The following is a 17,681-nucleotide window of genomic DNA, read 5'->3' as shown; positions in this document are numbered from 1 at the left end:
AAGGCTCAGGACTGAGCATCTCTGGACAGGAATTGCACGCGTTTATCCACGAGGAAGCTTGCGCCCTGCAAGCAGTTCCACGTGGTGGAGACAAATCACTTCCCCCACTGTTAGAAAACGGGAACTTCCCCTTAATACAGAATTTATGGCTTGGAAGGACAATTCTCTGAGCATTAGCGAACTCCCCACACTCCAACCTATCTCGCATTTACAGGACTCCTCCGCGGATGTCTTTGCAGAAAAGAACTACCACCTGCAGAATTTCACACTGTTGGCTTAAAATTATGTCTTGAGTCTGCATTTGGATACTTGAAGGGACATTTATATACAAAACAGATGTTCCCACACCTTCCTGCTTTCAGCTGGCATTGGGGTACTGAATCGTTCCTTCACAACAACCTCTAAAGCAGGACTGGCTGCTCCGTGCCTTCGTTCCCCCCAGATCCCCCTGGTCACCCAATTTGCCCATTCTCACCTGAGGTCCCATTTCTCCAGCTTCTCCTTTTAGTCCTCCACTGCCCGGGGGCCCCTTTGGACAGAGAACGTGATTTATTACATTTTTTCCACAACAGGGCCAGAGGGAAGTTTCATACCAAGTTAAGAAAGAGCTATTTGTGCAGGTAACCCAGAGCATCCACGGAGCCAGCGCCAGCTGGCCCTGCGCCGTCCTTGCTTGCCCGTTCACTTACCATGGGACCCGGCCGCCCCGTCAGACCCATTGGACCCGCTGGTCCTCTCAGCGCCAGCTGCAACAAAAATAAACGTTGCTCAGTCGGTGTCTCTGCTCCGTTGGTGCAACGGGACAAAGCCACCATCCCACCACCAGCCACACGTTCTCTTCGCGCCCCGAGAACCACAAATCCTTGGAGCAATGTCCGTACCCTCCGTGAATTTACCCAAGAAAGTCCAACTTGCTGTCCCACCAACTCCCTTCTGCATCCACAAATGGGCAAAGCCCCCGGACGATGCATGGGTTTGCTGAGAGGACGTACAGACCTGCACCCCGTCCGCCCGTGAGCATCCTTCTCCCCGTACACCCGCTCTGCACCACGCACACGAAGTGCAGAACCCTATAGATGCACCCTGGAGCAGACCCAGGGCAGATAGAGGGGTGAGGAGTTACCTGCATTTAAACCAGATGAGAATCTGCCTCTGCAGGTCAGATCCCCTTTTCCATCATCACAGATAGGTACAATAAAATGGATGCTTTTGGCAACAAATTATTGAAGGTAGATGTCAAAACTTTGTCTGGACAGGCTATAGGTTTTTTTTCCCCATATATTTATGATCGTAGTTCAGTTTAGGAGGATTTTTTCTTTATGATCCTAGGAGTTCAATTTCAGAATTTTTTCTTTTTTTTTTTTTTTTTTTTTGTTACTATTTAATATCCTAGAACGACATTTCTATTTGCAACAGGGGGCTTTTAGCTCAATAATTAAGGAGTCATGTAACCATGTATCAAGTCAGTAATTTCCATGGTGGGTAATGGGGCTGGTCCACACTTTAAAACATCACTCGGACAATTTGTTCCCTCGTGACAATTCAACACTTTAAGAGTTGTAATTATCTGTGTACTCCAGTAATTAAAATCTACCCATGATTGCACTTGGAATGGCATAAATATTGCACAAATGCTAGATTATGTGGCATCTTTTTACAACACCCCATTAAAAGGGAGATGCTCTGAAACACTGCCGGCTGGGACAATGTTCGGTGTCTAATGAAAGCCAAATTTTAAGGGAATAAATCAACCTAATAATGCAATTAACAACAACGATAACAAGAAAAACAAACCCCCCAAAAAGAAAGAAGATAGCCTCCTCCCTGCAGGACTCCTTTTCCATTCCTGCCATATCCTGTAACTTCCCCACAAAAAAAGGTAAATGTCATTTATTTCCCTTTCTGCTTCGGTATCAGGGTTTTCAGCTGAAATTGTCTGACAATAGGTTGAAGTTGACCAAGAAATAGATTTTTTTCCTTTATGTAAATATTCAGGTTTCCATCCACAGCCCAAAAGTCACCCAGGATTTGTTTGTGTTTTTAAATTTTTCCCAAAAACTGAAAATTAAAAAAAAACAGAGAAAAGGGACTTTGAGTGAGGGGAGGGAGGTTCTTTGTTTTTTCTTAACAGTCACAATTTTCAACAGGCAGAAAAAAAAAGAACAAAAGCAGAGAGTCTGAGAAAGCAGATGCTTCTCATGAAATGTTCATCTGGTCAAAACCCCTATTTCCCAGCAAAATAAAACATTCATGGAAGAACTGTAGGCAGCCTTGAAATTAAGACTGACATGGTAACACCAGAAACATAATCCATGGATATTATTGTCAGCACAAGGTTAACGGACAGGAAAATGCAGTGGCTGGTGGCATCAGGCCCTGTAGTCTACCTGAATATGTATAAAATCAAACCCCTTTGTAAAAGGGGAGTTGGATGGAAACCCGAATAGACCCAGCTGAGACAAAGCCCTCGTTATAAACCCAAAAGGGTGAAATAAATTGCTTTTTAGCCTATTTCAGCAGACCAACCCAAAAAGTCTGTGCTAAAGCGACCGCCAAGAGCTCTGAATAACAGACGGGCTACATCCGAGCCACACATCCCAGCTGCAGACAGATGTGGGCTTCGGACACCTAAGCTCTGTCCCTGGATGATTGTATTTGGCAGGGAGAGGAGCAATGCCCCCAAAGCTGTGTCCTTTTGCAAACTGCCTCCCTAAACTATCTTATATTTTCCCCTTTTCTGCAAGGGTGTGCTTACAGCCAGAATTTGGTCCCTCCTGGGCAAGATCAGGGCAAACACAGCAGGAGGGCACTCGTGGGGTCCCCACGTGTTCCCTTGTGCTGTAATTGTGCCTCTCACACCTCTGCTTTTAACATGGCAGTGATCAAACGTAACTTCACACAAGCACTCGTGGAAGAAAAATTCCAAAGCTGTACTGGCTAGAAATTAAGTTTTATTTTGAACAGATGAGTACGAAGCCTTACGCGCTAAGGTACTCATCTAGGCAGGGAAGAGGAGTTGTACTGGGAATGTGCATGGCCGATCTTGTTTCACCAGCGAGCCTATGTAATAAACACCACCAGGGATTATTTGTTCACCAATCAATAAGGTCATCCGAGGTAAAAAAGGCTGCATGGATAGTCATCATGTATTTCCAAATAAATATATTAAAGAAAATTGCAGTCTGCCTGTTGAGATTTGTGGAAGTGGGAACAGCTTACATCTGTGACGTACGTGTAATTATTACAATTTACTGGAAAAAAAACAAACAAGCAAAAAAAACCCCAAAGGAAGGAAGAAAACCCCTACAGCACACACCACAACTGTTCATATAGACTCTTAAAACTGTCAGCATAAACATCAAACACTATTGAAGCCAACAGGTCTATGTCTACCGGCACCAGCAGAAGGTCTGGTCCAAGTTCTGTAGGCAATTTAAAAACACTTTTCTAGGCTCTAGCCTATTGCTGGCCATCAGTAAAAGGCCAAGTCATCCAGACGTCACCACCTCAAGCCACGCAAGCAACTCCATCTCAGATGAGAGGCTGTTACCACCACCAGCACCACGGATGGTGCAAGTATGAAGACATCTGCTCCGACACGTTTATTCTGGTCCTCCTCCGCTTCCTTGGGTATCTGCTGCAAGAGACATCCCCGCCGCCCTTCACTTACCCTGGCCTGCTGCAGGATGGCTTGGGCTTGGGCCTCCTGGGCTGAAACAAGAGGTCCTTTAGAGCCAGCATCTCCTCCTCCACTAAAGCGGAACTGATGGGAACAAGATGGATAAAGCAGGTCACAGGGTTGCTGCCCCTCCACCCTCATCCTAGCCTGTCTCCTAAACAACTCCGTTCAGCACGACTGACCCAACCCCATCGCTGTCCTTCCAGACCGTCCTATTAACCATCGTGCTCTCAGGTCACCCAGCTCGCAGGCACAAACCGACCGTTTCCCACGTCCCTACCCGCACAGCAAATCCTGCCAGCTCAAAGTAACGCACAATAAGAGGGATTGTAGGCTCTGAATTGTGAGGACCTCACGCACCGCCGTTCAAAACTAAATGCAAAGTTCTCACGGGGCTGATACTCCCCGTGTGGATGCTGTTGGCCAGGAGACCCCCGGAGATGGGGTTGCATCAGGTTATTTGGCTGTAGCTGCCTGTTTGCCCCAGGACAAAGGCTGTATTTCTCAAGTGTGGCAGCGCGCTTCAAAGAACAAAGTTTGGCTTACTGTTCACGCCAGGATCCTTCAGCACACAAAGGATTTAAAAAAAAAAAAAAAACCCAAGCATTAATGTTTTATTTTCCAAAACTTGAAAGGGAAGGAGTTTAATGTTTTCTTCTGCCTCTTCCACCCCCAACAGCTACAAGCTCACTTTCCAGGACACACACCCTTCTCCTGCCTCAGTTGCGTGTGTGTTTGGGGTTTTGCAAGAAGGACTCTCCAGGCTGCAGAACCTACTTGGACGGCTCTTTCACCTCCGTTTCACCTCTGCATTTCGCTTGGTTGGCGCTAGGTACACGACCACACAAACTTGGCAAGCAGATTCAAAGAGATGCAATTTATAGGCCTACGGTTGGTTACTGTAGGGGCCAACAAATGTATTGTAATGGCCAGCTAAGCTCCATGTTGAGCACTTGGCCCAGGCTGTCCTAGGCACCCTGCCAGGAACCTACACAAGTATCACCCTACCATTTGGAGCCCGTACAAGAGTGCTGCGGTTTTTCACTAAAGACTCTTTCCCTTTGGTACCTAACCACTTATTTTCAGCAGCTGGTTTCCTTAAGGCTTTCTCACATCAAAGCAGACACAAAATATAACCATTCCTTTAGCATCCCAGGACCAAGAAGGCTGACTCGGTACTTGCTAACTTCATGTAGGAGAAAAAAATGATGCAAATTAACCACTGGTCATCAAAAGGGACCGGTTCGTTCAGGTGCTCATAATTTTGGCACCTGCTTTGAAGAGCTGCTAGAGGTTCTTCACCATAGGAGAGAGGGTTCTGCCTGGAAATTGCGCCCTTGGAGGTGTCTTCAGTCGCTTTTTCATTATTTTCACTCTCCAACACCATGGTCAGTCAGAAACACTTAAGCTTATTCATCGCTTCTGGAAATTTTAACCTACCTGCCCTGTGCTTTTGACCAGTGAAGAAGATACAGTGCTTTGCAAAAAGTAAATTTACAAAGGGAACCATCGGGATCCATCTTTTATACCAAGGAAGATGTGTCCTTGGTGTAAAAGAGATGGGAAACTTCTACAAGAACAGGCACTAAGCAGTAGCAAAGCCGAGAAGCCCAACTCATTTAAATGCTTTTTTAGTTACACTTGTACTTACAGGCAACATAAGCATCGTCCCTGGTGGTCCTGGTAAACCATCTGCTCCTGGAAGACCTGGGCGACCAGGTGGTCCCTACAAGAAGAAGAAATAAAAATGAACTTCTATAGCATCATTTTAGTCATGTCCATGTATAAACAGTCATGGCTGTAAAGGCATATATCACAATACAAAAGTCTCCCTATCTTGACAGACAGGCATTGAGCATGTAAGGCATCCCAATGCTACGGCAAATTTTGGGGAAGCACATCTGTAAGCACACAGGATTTTTCTTAGTAATTCCCTCTTCTTACATCCTGGCCCCCATATTTCCAGGGTCTGCCATATGCAATTTTTGAGCTAGCAATAAGGGTCTCTCCAATGTTCCAAGTTAACAGAATCAATGTTCAGTTAGGTCTGTTAAAGCCTATTAAAAAAGCATATGAAACTTCGTAACTCAAGTCAGTGAGATAGACACGTGGAAAGATAAATACTTTTCTGTACATGTTCAGTCATCTGGGTCATTCCATTTTTCTCTCTTCTGTCTTTTTTTTTAAGTCCTATGAGGCTACTTCCATCTACAATGGAGTGATCCTGTCAGCAGCTGTAAATCAGTAAAAGTCTGAGGATCTCAATGGAGCTGTGCTGATTAACATCAGTTGAGTATCTTTAACTTGTACTAAAGAAATGAGTATGCAGTAAAAGATCTATTGATGAAGCTATAAATAATCAAATATGGGCAATTTTCCTAAGACAGCCTATAGATTATTTGTATTCCCAACTGTGTACTTGGCAAAAAATTTAAGTTAACCCAAATTCGCACATCCATCCAGAAATCCTACATGCAAATAAGGATGACATCCAACTACTCAATGTGCGTGCCTAATTGCAATTTTCACACCAGCTTAAGGAGCCGAAGGCAAGAGTGACTTGATCGCGTCCCAGTGAGGGCAAGAGAAGCCCTGGTGCTCATTTCATGGCAAGACAGACAGGACTGCCTGGCCAAAAACTGAAGGTTGAGGACTTGGACGCTGCCCTGCTTAGCGAACACCGATAATAAATCTATCTGCGGAGAACCAAAGCTCTTGGAAGGGCAAGCAACAAACACCTAATGTTAGTTTTCACTCTCTTCAACCTGCCTGAAGCCCTCCAGCCTGTGCAGACACCAAACAAAAGTAAAAATAAAACCCTGCCACAAATCACAGACATATATGGGCACGCTACAGGGACGCAAAAGAGCCAGACCTTGCCCCAGAAAGTTGCACGTTCACCCCGCAAGGCAAAGGGAGATGGATAAAGGTGGGAAAGAGAGGAGGGAAAGAGAAATAGATAACAAAGTCCCTAAAAATCAGGACGTTTAAAAAAACACAAACAACTGAACCAAAACATTTGACGCGTTATCCTTGCCCCACCGTCTTCCAGCAAGGTCTCGGCACATCTCTTTGCATCTTTCACATCTCTCTGGTCCCTCTTCTTCCATTCCCTCTACGCCATGTTCAACTTAACTTTTCCCTCATCATCTCCCTCTTAAAAAGGAACCCAAAACGTTCAAGCCAAAGTTTCAAGCACTAAATTAGAGCCCAGCACTAGGGTGGGGGTGAAGAGCTGCCACTACTCCACCCTGCCCCAACCCATGCATCGCTCTGGCCGGGCTGCGGCTGGACCTGCACCACAATTACAGGGCAGAGCAGCGCTGCGGATGAGGAGCCGAGGTCTGCACCGCAACCGGCCCGGAATAACAACGCTGCTCCCAGCGCTGCAGCAGACAGCGCTGCAGCCAGTGATTTATCAGCAAAAAAACCCAGCAGCTCCCTCAGCACCGAAGGGAGACTGCATAACACACCAGCCCATCCATTTTTCAAGACAAGCTCATGATGTTACGTTCATGCTGTTTACTTAGTCTGGCCGACACCGGAGTCCCTGACTCCGCTGATGAGGTGCAGAGGGCAGTCCCATCTGTTGGAGCAGAAGCACAATAAATAATTTAGGCCAGACTCATTTTATATAATAAACTTTCTTCCCTCTCTCTCTCTTCTCCTTTAACTCCGGTCCTGCAGATGATGGATCAGGAATGAGCTTGTTTATCTCTCTGTATGTACTCTGCCTGACAAATGTTGATGCAATGTTTTTATACATAAGCGCCTCTTCTTGTTTCGGGTTGGGTGTGTGAGGTCTTTTCCTTGTGGGGTGGAGCAGCAGGGGGCAATGGTATGGAGGGAAATCAAACCCATAAAGCACTTTGTAAATTTAAATTCATGAATGCCTTTAAGAAATGCAGCATGCCAGACTCTCGGTATAAATCTGTGTCACTCTCATTATGTAAATAGAGATTTGCTGATATATAGCAGCCAGGGATGGGGACTTCAACTTTCATTTGGTGCAGTGCTCTAAAATGCCATGCTGAGTGCAAACACTAATGCAATATTTCAAGGGAACATTTAAACTGAAACCTCAGTGTGTTAGTGCTAGAGCTCCTTGAGTAGCAGACAGTGACAGACAGAGTGGTGCCCAGCAGCCTACAGTACTGAGCCTCAAAATTTGCCTCAAGTGTTTCTCTCTAGGATTATTTTTCTGCCATTTTCAGCCCTGGTTGGAAAATCATGCAGCAGAAGATCTTTCTCACAGTATTTGGGGTCTTCTAGGTAAGGCAGTGCTTGCCATCTGAGGGAAAAAAGGGCACCCTGAAAATGTCAAGACTTTCCAAACCCCAATAAGGGTTTTAGGGACCTATTACACTTCTGAGATGCAAAACTGTCCTCAGGGGGACTAAGTCCATTGGGATGCAATGACTGCACGGTCTTGGAAGACACAGCTATTGCTTTGTGACCAGCCTTGCCCCAGAGGCATGCTGATCAAGCCCAGAGCACCCAGACACCCCAGATTTCCAAACACACGGTGGGGTTGGTGACAGAGCTGCAGTTTGCTCTAATGCTGCAGCTCATCTCGTTCAAAGGAGCACATTTTTCCCACTTCCCTCATTCCAGTCTGGAGTACCCATGAAATAGCTCTCTGGTCTCCTAAGTGCCGTATTTCCTTCTTCCCACTGCTCAGAGAAACCTAAGTCATCCTAAACCACCCTCCCCCCAGATGAGTCCTCTGAAACCTCCCACAAACAGGCTGCTCTGCAGCTTTGCCGGTGACGCAAGCTCTTCTTCGCGTTGTAAAATAGCTGGGATAAATGAACAAACTGACATGATGAATAAAACAGAGCTAAATGAGTGTTGGCCAATATTAACATAGCTGAATATTGTTGGTATATTAATTCAGTGCACCTGCTTGATTGCAAATAAAAAGTCTTTCTATCAGATGCAGGCATAGGAAATGTTCCTCACTGTACACATATAAGTGTCATGTAAATTCATGAGCTATACGCAGGGTTAATAATAAACAAATTAAAAGAGGAGCTGCTCTAATTGAAAAGGAGTATTTTAATACAGTTGCAGTTCCTGGCTCTGCAAGTTCATCACTTCTCTATGCACAGTACGTTGTATTACATTCTGTTCTGGACACTCAGAAAAGCAGGATGTGCCGTTTGTGCTAGAATGCAAATTATGCCTTTCATTTCAGGGTGTGGAGCAACATCATCGGGGACAGTGTGTCTGCTGCTGATTGGCTTTGCACTGCCATTCAAGAGGAGTCTGGCCAGCAAATATCTGCATCTGCCTGGATAAATGGCAGAAATACAGACTCCCTCGTCACCAGGGTCAGCATCCATCCTGCCAGGTAACTGAATTCTTTGGAGCAGAAGCAGCACATCAAGGGGAGAAGAAGAGAAAGCTGGGCAACGTGTAGGACCCATGCAGGATGAAGATCCACCAAGAGCCTGATGAAGCCACACAACTCTTTTGACTGATCCTAGACTACTGCAAGATGCAAACCACTGCTGGGACCTTGCCCAGCTTGCCCATCCTCTATGAAGTCCAACACCTAGGGATGCAGAGCCCTCCCTTGGTCCTTCTGCCGGAGTAGTGCGGGAGGAACCAGAACCGCGGTGTCTCAAGGGTTAAGCCAACTTCTCTGAGCAGTGGCCCTGGCTCCCGGCCACCGGCTGAGCCCGCAGCTGCGTATTGACTTTCTGAGCTTGCAGGCATCAATCGATGGAGCACAGTCAGGGCCTCTCGTTCTCAATCATGTCACAACCACAAGAAACGTTATTACTGTTCCATCATAAAACAATAAATACACCAGGAGTGTAAATGAGGTGGGGGTCTTTACGGCAACGCTCCAGGGGGGATGCGGGCGTGCAGCGGCCAGCAGACTCCAGCCAAGTCCCCGGGGAGCAACAAGGCAACAAAAAGCCTTAATTAAAAAAACCAGACAAACAAAAAAAACAAAACCCCAGGGCCCAGGTTGGGGTCATTGCCACAAGAATGCCCCAACACCTGAGTAATCTCCTCAAGTACACGCACCTTAAAACCTCAGCAGACACTTCCCAGCGCAGGCCAGCAATGATTTTATTTCTCTCGGCGGTTGTGTTTTGCAACATGCTTGTCATCGGGCTGGGGAGGTGAATAATGAAGGTTTGGAGCCAGCTGGTTGCTTTGTCCTCCAGCGGGCAGGAAAGCTGGGAACCCAACCCCTCCTGCCCGTGCCTCCAGGGAAGGCAGCCAGGCCCCAGGGGGTCCCAAATTCACCCCGATGGGACGGTAATTTGGAAGAGCATCAAACTGCAGAGGGGCAGTTTCGCATCTCTTGCTTATTGCTGATGAGCAGGTGGGATGAAGAACCATCTCCATGGGTGGGGGGGAATAACAGCAAGGGCAGCGCTAGGGAAGAACAACAGCTCAAGGGCACACAGGACAGAAAAGGGAACACAGCTGGATTTTAAAAGCAGAGGGGAGAAGGGAGGAGTAAACACCAGCTTAAAAAAAAGCCTCCGCAAGTTAAGGCACAGTGGCTCAGTCTCCACTTAACCCATGCAGAGAGCTGGGTCAGGAAGGACTTGGGGAAAAATATTCATCCTTTCTAATTGGTGCTTTCATATTTTCATACATCCCTTCCTGCATGCTGGCTTATAACTGTACTTGGTCACTTCCAGAGGTGCCTCAGCTGATGTTGCTGTGCCCACAGCCAGGCTGGGAATAAGAAGAAATGAAAACCAGAGGGTTTGATGCACACCTGATGGAGACCGCAGAGGAAGCCAATGCAAACCTCTGGCATCACTCCAGCATTAAGAATGAGGCTAAGGTGAGATCTTTGGTAGCGCAGAGATCTTGTTCTGATCCTCTGCAAGGGAGCGAATTCTCCCTCCTATTCCTTCTGGGTCTTAGGTTACTCAATTAAGGAAAAAAAGAAATTCATAAAAAAAAAAAAAGAGAGATAAGCAAGGCGACAACATGAATGCTTAACAGCAGTCACAGCAATTAGCTGTGCTAAGACACACGTCAAAACAGCGTACCACCTCTTACCGATCCAGACCTTCCCATTTGAACCTGGTCATCAGCTTTTCCCACCTTGTCTGGGCAGAATTCAACCAAATTCTGCCACAAGAGTAGTAAGCCCTACAAACGCAGAGAGCCTGGGTCACGCCAGCTTATCCTTCCCGGGCACCCAGGAGGTAAATGGGATGCAGTTCCCTATCTGGAAACCAACTGCTGGATCGGTGGAGGATGCTGCGGTACACAGAAGCCTGCCACGGGTAGTGGGCTGCCTTATCTGCCAGAAAAACCTGCTCGGGACCTCAGTGATCAGATTAGGGAAGCGTTTGCTGATAAGCACTCCCTTCCTCAGAAAGGTATTTTGCATTCGCTGGGTGACAGCACTGACAGCAGCGGGATGGTGCGTGTACGGGCATACCTCCTGTGACCTGTGCTGCTGCTGCTCTCCTCCCTCCCGCGCTTTCCAGGAGAAACTCTTGGAAAAAGACATCCAGCCAAGTCTGCCTTTAGAAACCCACCTGTAGGCACATCTTGCGCCCTTTTTGCTAACGGGACCATCAGGATGCCTCAAGGCCACAGCAAGCCACAAGTGGAGGCTGGCATTAGGGCTGCTGGGAGCCTCATTCTCCAGATGAAACAGCAGTACACTAGAAGCTATTTTGAAAGCATATTTGGCTGCACTCGACATCAAGATGCACACCAAGGCACCGAAACGGTGTCATGCTCCAAGCTCCATTTGTTTTGCTCACGCGAACCTGCTGAAATCAATGAATTCACTCATGCAGGACGACTGCTGCTGGTACACGTGTACCCCTGTGCCGCGGCTGCACCAGCCCGCAGACCCGCACGTCGCTCCGCTGGGCTGAGACAGAAACCGCTCTTCTTCTGCCAGCACAGCCCCGATTTTGGCGCTCCATCACCCAAACCAGCATCGCTCAAGGGCACTGCATGCACTCCTCTAGTTTCAGCCCCAAACCGAGCTGCTCTGGCAGCCGAGGCTGATCGCACCTTGGCCTCTGCGCAAAGCCAGAGCCCATCTGTGCTATGGTGAATATTCCACTAGATGTCAGGCCAAAATTCCCGCTGGGTGCAGGGCTGGGAGCGGCGTGTAGCCTGGGGAGTGTGGTCTCCATCTGTGCATGGGTACCCGCTTGCCTGGCTGCCTCTGCCAGCAAGGGGGAATAGACTTGAACCGTGGGTGAACGAAAGCAAGTAAGGAGCGTATTGGTACGAGTCGTTTCAGAGACACTCAGCTCGGGCAGTGAGGAGAGCGGGTTTTAGTTTTCGGCATTGCCAAGCACACAGATTGCTGCTCGAATGGTGCTTGTGCACCACTTACTGATCTGTCGCTCCAGTTCAGCAGCTCCCAAAACACAGGTCATTCCTGATCCCAGGTGAGGACTGAGCAATAATGAATAAATATGCAACTCTGACCAAAGTGCGGTGCTAAACTATAGCATTTGGGGTCACAGTCCACAAAAGTGCTTAGGAGCAGCTGCCTTTGATGAGACACCCTGAAGCTGGAAGCTTCTACAGGCAGCAGTTTACAAAGCAGTGGCTGCTAGGGACAAAACTGATTTAAAGTAACATCAAAACCAAACACGCAATACCTAAGTTACTGCATTGCTAAAGCACATAAATCAGTCTCTAGTGCTCGCCGGTACAGACCAATAATCCATCTGCAGAAAAGGTGAGGTGCTGCACAAGAGCTGCCTTCCCACCGGGAGCAGTCTGGGAGACAAAACAAGTATAAGAAAAGACCTGCAGCAGTAGTGCTGGCATGATCCTGGGACCATCCTGGACCCAACTAAAACCAAACCCTCTGCCAGGACTCACGACACCAGCTGGAATGAGGACGCAAAATCGTGGCCGAACTTCATTTTACTGTGCTAATGGCTATTTTGTGTGTTTGCTCATCCTGTTTTCCCATTGCCACAGCACAGCTCCTGCACTGGAAGGAGCAGCCACATGCCAAAGGGTGCAGAGAGCAGAGGTTTTGCCAGCCTTATTCTTGGTTTTAACCTGGAGAAAACCGCTTAATGCACTCGACTAGCATGGCTGTTCCCCAGCCATTTGTCCCTGGATGCAAAGGTCTGCCCTGTGCCCTACCATAAGCTCCTTTGGGGCTGACTCAGAGGAGATCGCTATTACAGGAAGAGCTGTATTTTAGGGCTCCAGCGATGCACTGCAGTCCCACTTAGCACACACAAAGCAACGCAAGGCTTCAGCCAAAGAGAACAACAACGTGGGTACTCACTCTCTCCCCAGGGTCACCCATTAAGCCCACAGGTCCAGTTGGTCCTGGAGGTCCTGGAAGGCCCTAGCATAGAAAAGACAGAAAAAAACCCAGTAAGCCACTAAAGGAAAACATATTATTATTTGTAACATTTGTACAACAAGCAGGAAAAGAATTAGAGCTTTCTGTTTATTTTTGCACTAGAAAAATCAACCCCGAAGCGCTCTGTACACATGCGTGGCATATGGAAGCAATAGAGCGCGGGAACGGCTGTGTGCCGAGCCCTCCACGTGCATCCCGCACCCCGGAGCTGCGCGCATCCTTCGGTGCAAGGTGCAGACAGAGTGCCACTTACTGCTGGGCCTTCGGGACCAGGTGGGCCTTCTACCAGCATACCCTAAGCAAGAGGAAGAACAAAAAGACATGATTAGCAAGGCACATCTTTAAAGTCACTTTGACTACAGGGCTGCAAAGCCCAATGCTTTATCTGTTCTTAAATTTTTCAGGTCTTGCTGCTAGGTCTAGGCATCCCGGAGCGGAAGGGTTTCCACTGTCTCTGGGTGACGTCCCCATTGCCAGAGGCACAAAAGGCACTGCCCATTGAAAAGCCAAATACCATCTATTTGAATCACGCAGGGCATGGCAAAACAGCCCTTTCCCTCAGCACCCAGCCCACCCTCGCTCCAGCACATGGTCACCTTCCTAACCATGACCCTGCTCCATTAGCTCACGGCCAGGCAAAGGGCAAACCCTGGGGCACATCCAGGCTTGATGGTGCTGGAGCGGGAAGAGAGCTTCTCTTCAGGAAGAAGCTGTCTCTACACCCAAGCAGCTTAGAAAAAAAAGATAATAATCAAATTGCAAGGGCTTTTTTTTTTTTTTTTCAAATTACTTTCCCAGCAGACTGCATGCTGTGATTTACTCTGTGTACCTAGGAAATCACTGTGTGGGCAAAATGGTAGAATAATGTTATTCCATTCCTTTTAATCTAAATATTTTGTCATAACTTTAAATCAGGTCTATCACGTACTCAGTAGAATTGAGCTTTTTTAATTTTTTTTTTCCCCCTCATGGGTATGTAAGAGGCAGGAAAGAAACCTCCCAATAAACCTGGCAAATGCTTTCCAGAAGGCATCAGGAAGATCTGTTGGGAAGATCTGCATAGAGAGCACTGCCCTTTTATCTCTGGACCAGTGACCATGGCCCCAGCAGCACCCAGGTCGAGCCAAAGCAGTCCCGGCACTTGCCAGCTCATCTGTGGCAAACAGGGACGTTTCTCCTATGGGATGAAATCAGCCTGTAAAAATCTGTAGATAAGCAGTCGGCTCATGTGGGAGAAGCCCAGAGGAAGCAAGTGCAGGCACTGGTCTCAGGTCACCCTTGGCCTGACTCCTGGGCTCAGGCTCCGGTGCCAAAAGCCTCAGCTGACCCCATGGCAGCCACTACAGCAGACAGGGCTGAGCTGAACGAATCTGAAATGTCTAGAGGAAAATCCAGGCATTCCTGCCCAAAAAGACACAGTCTCTAAGCCCAGAGGAGCAAAAAAAAAAAAAATAGGGTAAAACATGCTGCTGTGAACCATCCCTGCTTCCATTAGCAGGATGCATGTTTCTGCACTGCTAATGCCCGGCCAGCGCTATTTTCTGTCTTTCCCAGTGTCCGTACTACTCGTTACCACCTCATTTAAAATCTGGCTTCTGCTTCATTTGGATGTGTTAGGGGAAATTTTCTGCTGCTGTCATCACAGAAGCGCCTGTGCAGTCGTTCTTCACCAGTTAAGAATTTAGGTCACAGACTTCGCCCCATGCCCACTTTGACGGCAGTTTCGCTGTCTGCCGCGGAGACTCCGCTCTCTTCTGGGTGGGAATTAGGGGTGAACCCTACACGCCATTCCTCCAACCTGCACTAAGTTTGAGCTATTTGCTGTTGGAGGGTAGCAAGAAGAAGCAAGCTATGCTGATGGAGGTGTCCCCCAGGCCTGGTTCCTTTTCAGACACGCGATGAGGACTTTGCACAGGAAACCCCAGAGGTCCCAGCAAACCTTTCCCCATATGGTTACCCCAAGATCCATCCCTATTGAGACCAATGACAGCACATTTTTGGTGCAACGGGCTCCAAAACAGAAACTAGTAATTGTCTCTGGGCTGGTGCAGAGTTCCACAGCCCACGTAAGTCTCCCCAGGACTTTTCTGGGCTGCTGGGTGCCAGCATTACCATGGTCTGAGCATGCTGAGCACTGAGGCTTTGCTTCCCATGGCCAGCTGCAGAGCCTCGGGACGCTCCTCTGCATGGGGGAAGAGTCTGGGCAAATTAAACAATTTGCAGTTCAAACATCCTTGGCATCTTCCCATATTTATCTGTTGGTTTATGTTGAGCTCTAGCTTTAGGGACATCTGGAGATTCTCCTCGGCATGAAACCTCCACTGTTTATATGACTGCTCATCAACAGGAGCGATGGAAACGTGGGAGGGTTTTTTGGGACCGGGATCAGTGGGGGGATGCCACTGAGGGTGATTGCCTTGGGGGTAGTAAGCAAACCATGGATTTGGGACTGTCCCAGGGAAAACAGTGTTGCTTCTACTCCATCCATCAACACCCAGGTGCTACCCACAAGCGAAGCTAATATCACAGAAACAGCCCAAAAGCTGGCTGCAACAAAGGTGCCATGCAAAGGCTGATTAAACCCTCCCCAAAGGCAGGTGCAAGCACCAGGGTCCCCCCCCCGAAAGACAGAAGCCTTTGAGGAGGTAACGGCAGCCTGGTACCTCCAGAGCTGGGATGCAGGGGGGGTTCCCAGCCATCCCCAGCTGCATCCCTCCTCACCCTGCGCCTGTGCTGCCCAGTTGCCTCCAGCGAGCGTCAGCACAGAGCAAGGATTGAAGGACAAGCGGTTTGAATGAAAAGGAGAGAAAAATCCAGCAGAATCCAACTTCTGCGTTTGGTTTTTATTCCCCCTCTGCTGCAGCTCCCATCAAAAAAAAAAAAAAAAAAAAAAAGAAAAAAGCGCTGAAGAGCGCAGCAAATCTGAATTTCTCTCTGCTGAAGAGGAACTGCACGGAGAGGGAAAAGGCGGCATTTGGTCTTGTTTACTTTCTGGCAAAAGCTATACATGCTCTAGTGTTTTGAAATAGCAAAGGCAGCCAAATTCTTTCTGGATGATTAAACTTAACTATTTTGTTTGCTTTGTAGCATTTCAAGATTGGTTCTGGACAGGGCAGACTGGGTTTCTGCCATCACCTTTGTGGGGTTCAGCTGCCCCCCTCCCTTCCCACACCTCCAATAAGCAAATCACTCACTCCTCCTTTTGTTTGCAGAGTGAGAGCAAGACCCAGAAAGGAAGAGAAGGAAGGAAAGGTTGGAAATGCTTTTATTAGGCACTCGTTCATGCTTTTCAAGCCCCGCTGCTGCACTCCAGCTTCTCCCCACCCCCCCACTATCTGCAAAAGTGTCAAGCAAAGAAGGGAAGGGAGGAAGAATTAAAAGAAAAATAAAGGCCTCCGAGCGATGGGAAGTGCCGCCGCAACACCGGGCGCCGCGCTGGCCCTCTGCCAAGCAAAATTAGGTTAATTGAGTCGCTGGTGCGCAACGAGCTCATGCTCGGCCCTTCGGGGACGAGGCTCAGGGGAGGTGGTTACGAGGACCCGCAGCCCCGTTTGCAGCCCGGGGAGGGGCAGGCGTGGGGGGGTCCCTCAGCATCCTGACACGCGGTGAGGGACAGACACACGGCCACCGACCGACGGCCGCCTGCTCGGCTCAACGGGCTCCTCTGAGCAAACGCCGGCCATCCCCATCGCGGGGCAGCTGGGGAGCGGCTCCATCCTCACCTAAGGGGATGCTCAGGTGGGCACCCACGTATTTTTTTTTTGCAGGTTCCAGAGGGCACGGGCAGTTTCTAACTTTTCTTTAGAAACAAAAACAACCTCAGGAACAGGCCAGGGCAGAATCGTAAAGAAAGAGAGCGTCGGGTACCACTCGTAGGACAATACAGGGTTTTCCTGAAAGTGGGAAGCTAGTGGGACCCTGGAGCAAGCGCAGGAGCAAACCTCTCCTCTTCTGCAGCTGTGTGGAGGGAGAACCCTTTTATTTCCATGGAGATGAACCCATTAGTTGCACAATTAAAGCTGGCCCCAAGCTGCAAGTTCAGGTCAGGATATGACCTGGCCACCGGCTGCGGGTGCTCGGGGGAGCGGGTTCGCTGCCGAGCGGGGGGCACTTCCAAACCTCTGCGGAGGTGAGACGTGCCCTCTGCCTAATGCTTCAGTTCTGAAAGGCCTAGGTTTTACTTTGGTAAATGAGAGATTTCATGGGAAATTTTGCACTTCCTTCATAATTTAGGTTGCTTCTTGAAGTTTAAAAAAAATAATAATTACAGTATTTTGTATTAAAAGTTTTTAAATGAACCAAGTAATTCTTTCATGGGAAATTTTCCTCCCAGCTGCACCACTGAGAGCACCAAGCCATACCAAACATACCCCTTGTACCTTATTCCTTTGGAAAAAAAAACACAAAAAAAACCACGACCAAAAAACCAGATGGTCCTTACCGGTTCAATAATCGCAGGCTCTCCCTTCTGTCCTTTCTCTCCCCGTGGGCCACCGATCTGTAGCACACAAGGGAAACACAAAGCCAGACAGTCAAAGAGGACATCAGCATCAACATCACCACTCCGAGCAGGAACTGGAGATCCTGGGACCACTTCTGCAACCAAAGCACTGCTGATGTTCGTATAGAAAAGAAACAGGGCACCTCCTCCTCGCC

At 48.2% G+C, this 17,681-nt stretch overlaps 1 protein-coding gene across 2 annotated transcripts in view; it reads right to left on the bottom strand.

Annotated features, from left to right (window-relative positions):
• COL5A1 (collagen type V alpha 1 chain) overlaps positions 1 to 17,681 on the bottom strand; it is a 159,901-nt gene that overhangs the window by 63,315 nt on the left and 78,905 nt on the right. For both annotated transcript variants that reach the window (XM_030000053.2, XM_030000054.2), the window contains exons 9-15: positions 17,467 to 17,523; positions 13,279 to 13,320; positions 12,945 to 13,007; positions 5,331 to 5,405; positions 3,671 to 3,763; positions 690 to 746; positions 476 to 529 (exon numbers count right to left, since the gene is read on the bottom strand). In XM_030000053.2, the coding sequence (XP_029855913.1) occupies positions 476 to 529; positions 690 to 746; positions 3,671 to 3,763; positions 5,331 to 5,405; positions 12,945 to 13,007; positions 13,279 to 13,320; positions 17,467 to 17,523 (441 nt within the window). The remainder of the gene's footprint in view (positions 1 to 475; positions 530 to 689; positions 747 to 3,670; positions 3,764 to 5,330; positions 5,406 to 12,944; positions 13,008 to 13,278; positions 13,321 to 17,466; positions 17,524 to 17,681) is intronic.

This window comes from Aquila chrysaetos, chromosome 24, assembly GCF_900496995.4.
Source record: "Aquila chrysaetos chrysaetos chromosome 24, bAquChr1.4, whole genome shotgun sequence".
In the NCBI taxonomy this organism is placed as follows: Eukaryota; Metazoa; Chordata; class Aves; order Accipitriformes; family Accipitridae; genus Aquila; species Aquila chrysaetos.
This window is presented reverse-complemented; position numbering and strand designations above follow the sequence as displayed.